Source organism: Perkinsus marinus (genome assembly GCF_000006405.1).
Source record: "Perkinsus marinus ATCC 50983 genomic scaffold scf_1104296951126, whole genome shotgun sequence".
Classification (NCBI taxonomy): Eukaryota; Perkinsozoa; order Perkinsida; family Perkinsidae; genus Perkinsus; species Perkinsus marinus.
This window is the reverse complement of record NW_003209401.1, coordinates 1-1,120: the sequence shown is the minus strand read 5'-3', so window position 1 is coordinate 1,120 and position 1,120 is coordinate 1. Positions and strand designations below refer to the sequence as shown.

The following is a 1,120-nucleotide window of genomic DNA, read 5'->3' as shown; positions in this document are numbered from 1 at the left end:
ATACCCCTTCGTTTGCTAAAAATGCTCCCAGGGTATCTTTGAGAGGAGAGTTCTGTTATTTGAAGGGGACGATTGACTTGAGTTAGTTTGGTAGTACCGGCCGTATAGCTGCATTACCAATAGGCATGGGTAGCTGTCTATCATCTAATCCTCCAGTCGATATAGAGCAAGTAAAGAAGTTTGTTGATGGCGAAATTGCGGATAATAAGGTGATGGTCTTTAGCAAAAGCTATTGCCCACACTGCAAGAAGGCTAAGTCCGCCTTGAATAGCATCGGTAGTAACGGGACGTCTGCTAGTGAACGCCGACAACACTTGATGCAGGGGCTGAATACAAGGTGGTGGAGTTGGATGGTCGCTCGGACTGTGCTGCTATACAGGATTATCTCAATGAGATTACTGGTGCTAGAACGGTGGGTCTTCAGTTTCTAGTGGAAGTCACCAGTCCGTGTGGTCCCACAGGTACCAAGAGTTTTTATTGATGGGAAATGTATTGGTGGAGGCAGTGAGACGGTCGCTTTGAAGAATAGTGGCGAACTGCAGAAGGTAGGAATCAATGATTCTAATCGTGGTGAGATATATTTACAGATGCTCAATCTCCCCGACAAAGGGAATCAGCAATAAAGTCGCTAGTTTTTGCCCGTGACTGTCGTGGAGCTTCTTGTACTACTTCAGAGGTTCGCACTAGTTGTCGGCAGTTAACCGATTTTTTCTCGATACACTAAACTGGAGCAATCCAGTTGTAGTCTACTACTTTCCATTGACGAGCTTGGCTCCATTAATCCTGTGGCGTTGCAGTGGTGGTGGAATTGATGAAACACGAGGGTGATAAGAGGAATCTCAGACAGTTGGTGTTATCGGCATTCTCACGGCATGCCTCGAAAACATAAGTCTCATGGTTCACCAGCGACTCCCTCGTCAATTTCGTCATCGTCATCGTCCACCAATAGAGGGAGCCCCAATCGGAGTATTGCTGAGGTGTCGAGAATAAAATCAGAAGTGAGATGGGATCATACGGAATACAATTGTCGGTCGTGCTTGCGGTAGGTCCCTGGTTCGATCCCTTGTTCATCCATTTAGTTCACGACTACACTCGAACCTCACGCCTCCGCCTTGAGTAA

General features: G+C 46.8%; 1 protein-coding gene across 1 annotated transcript; it reads left to right on the top strand.

The window, feature by feature from the left end:
- Window positions 1–125: 125 nt before the first annotated feature.
- Window positions 126–623, top strand: Pmar_PMAR009136 (glutaredoxin, putative; the record flags this gene model as incomplete). Its single annotated transcript, XM_002777713.1, has 4 exons — window positions 126–276; window positions 324–412; window positions 462–545; window positions 588–623. 4 exons carry the CDS (start codon window positions 126–128, stop codon window positions 621–623), a joined length of 360 nt encoding a protein of 119 aa, XP_002777759.1.
- Between the last annotated feature and the right edge of the window lie 497 nt (window positions 624–1,120).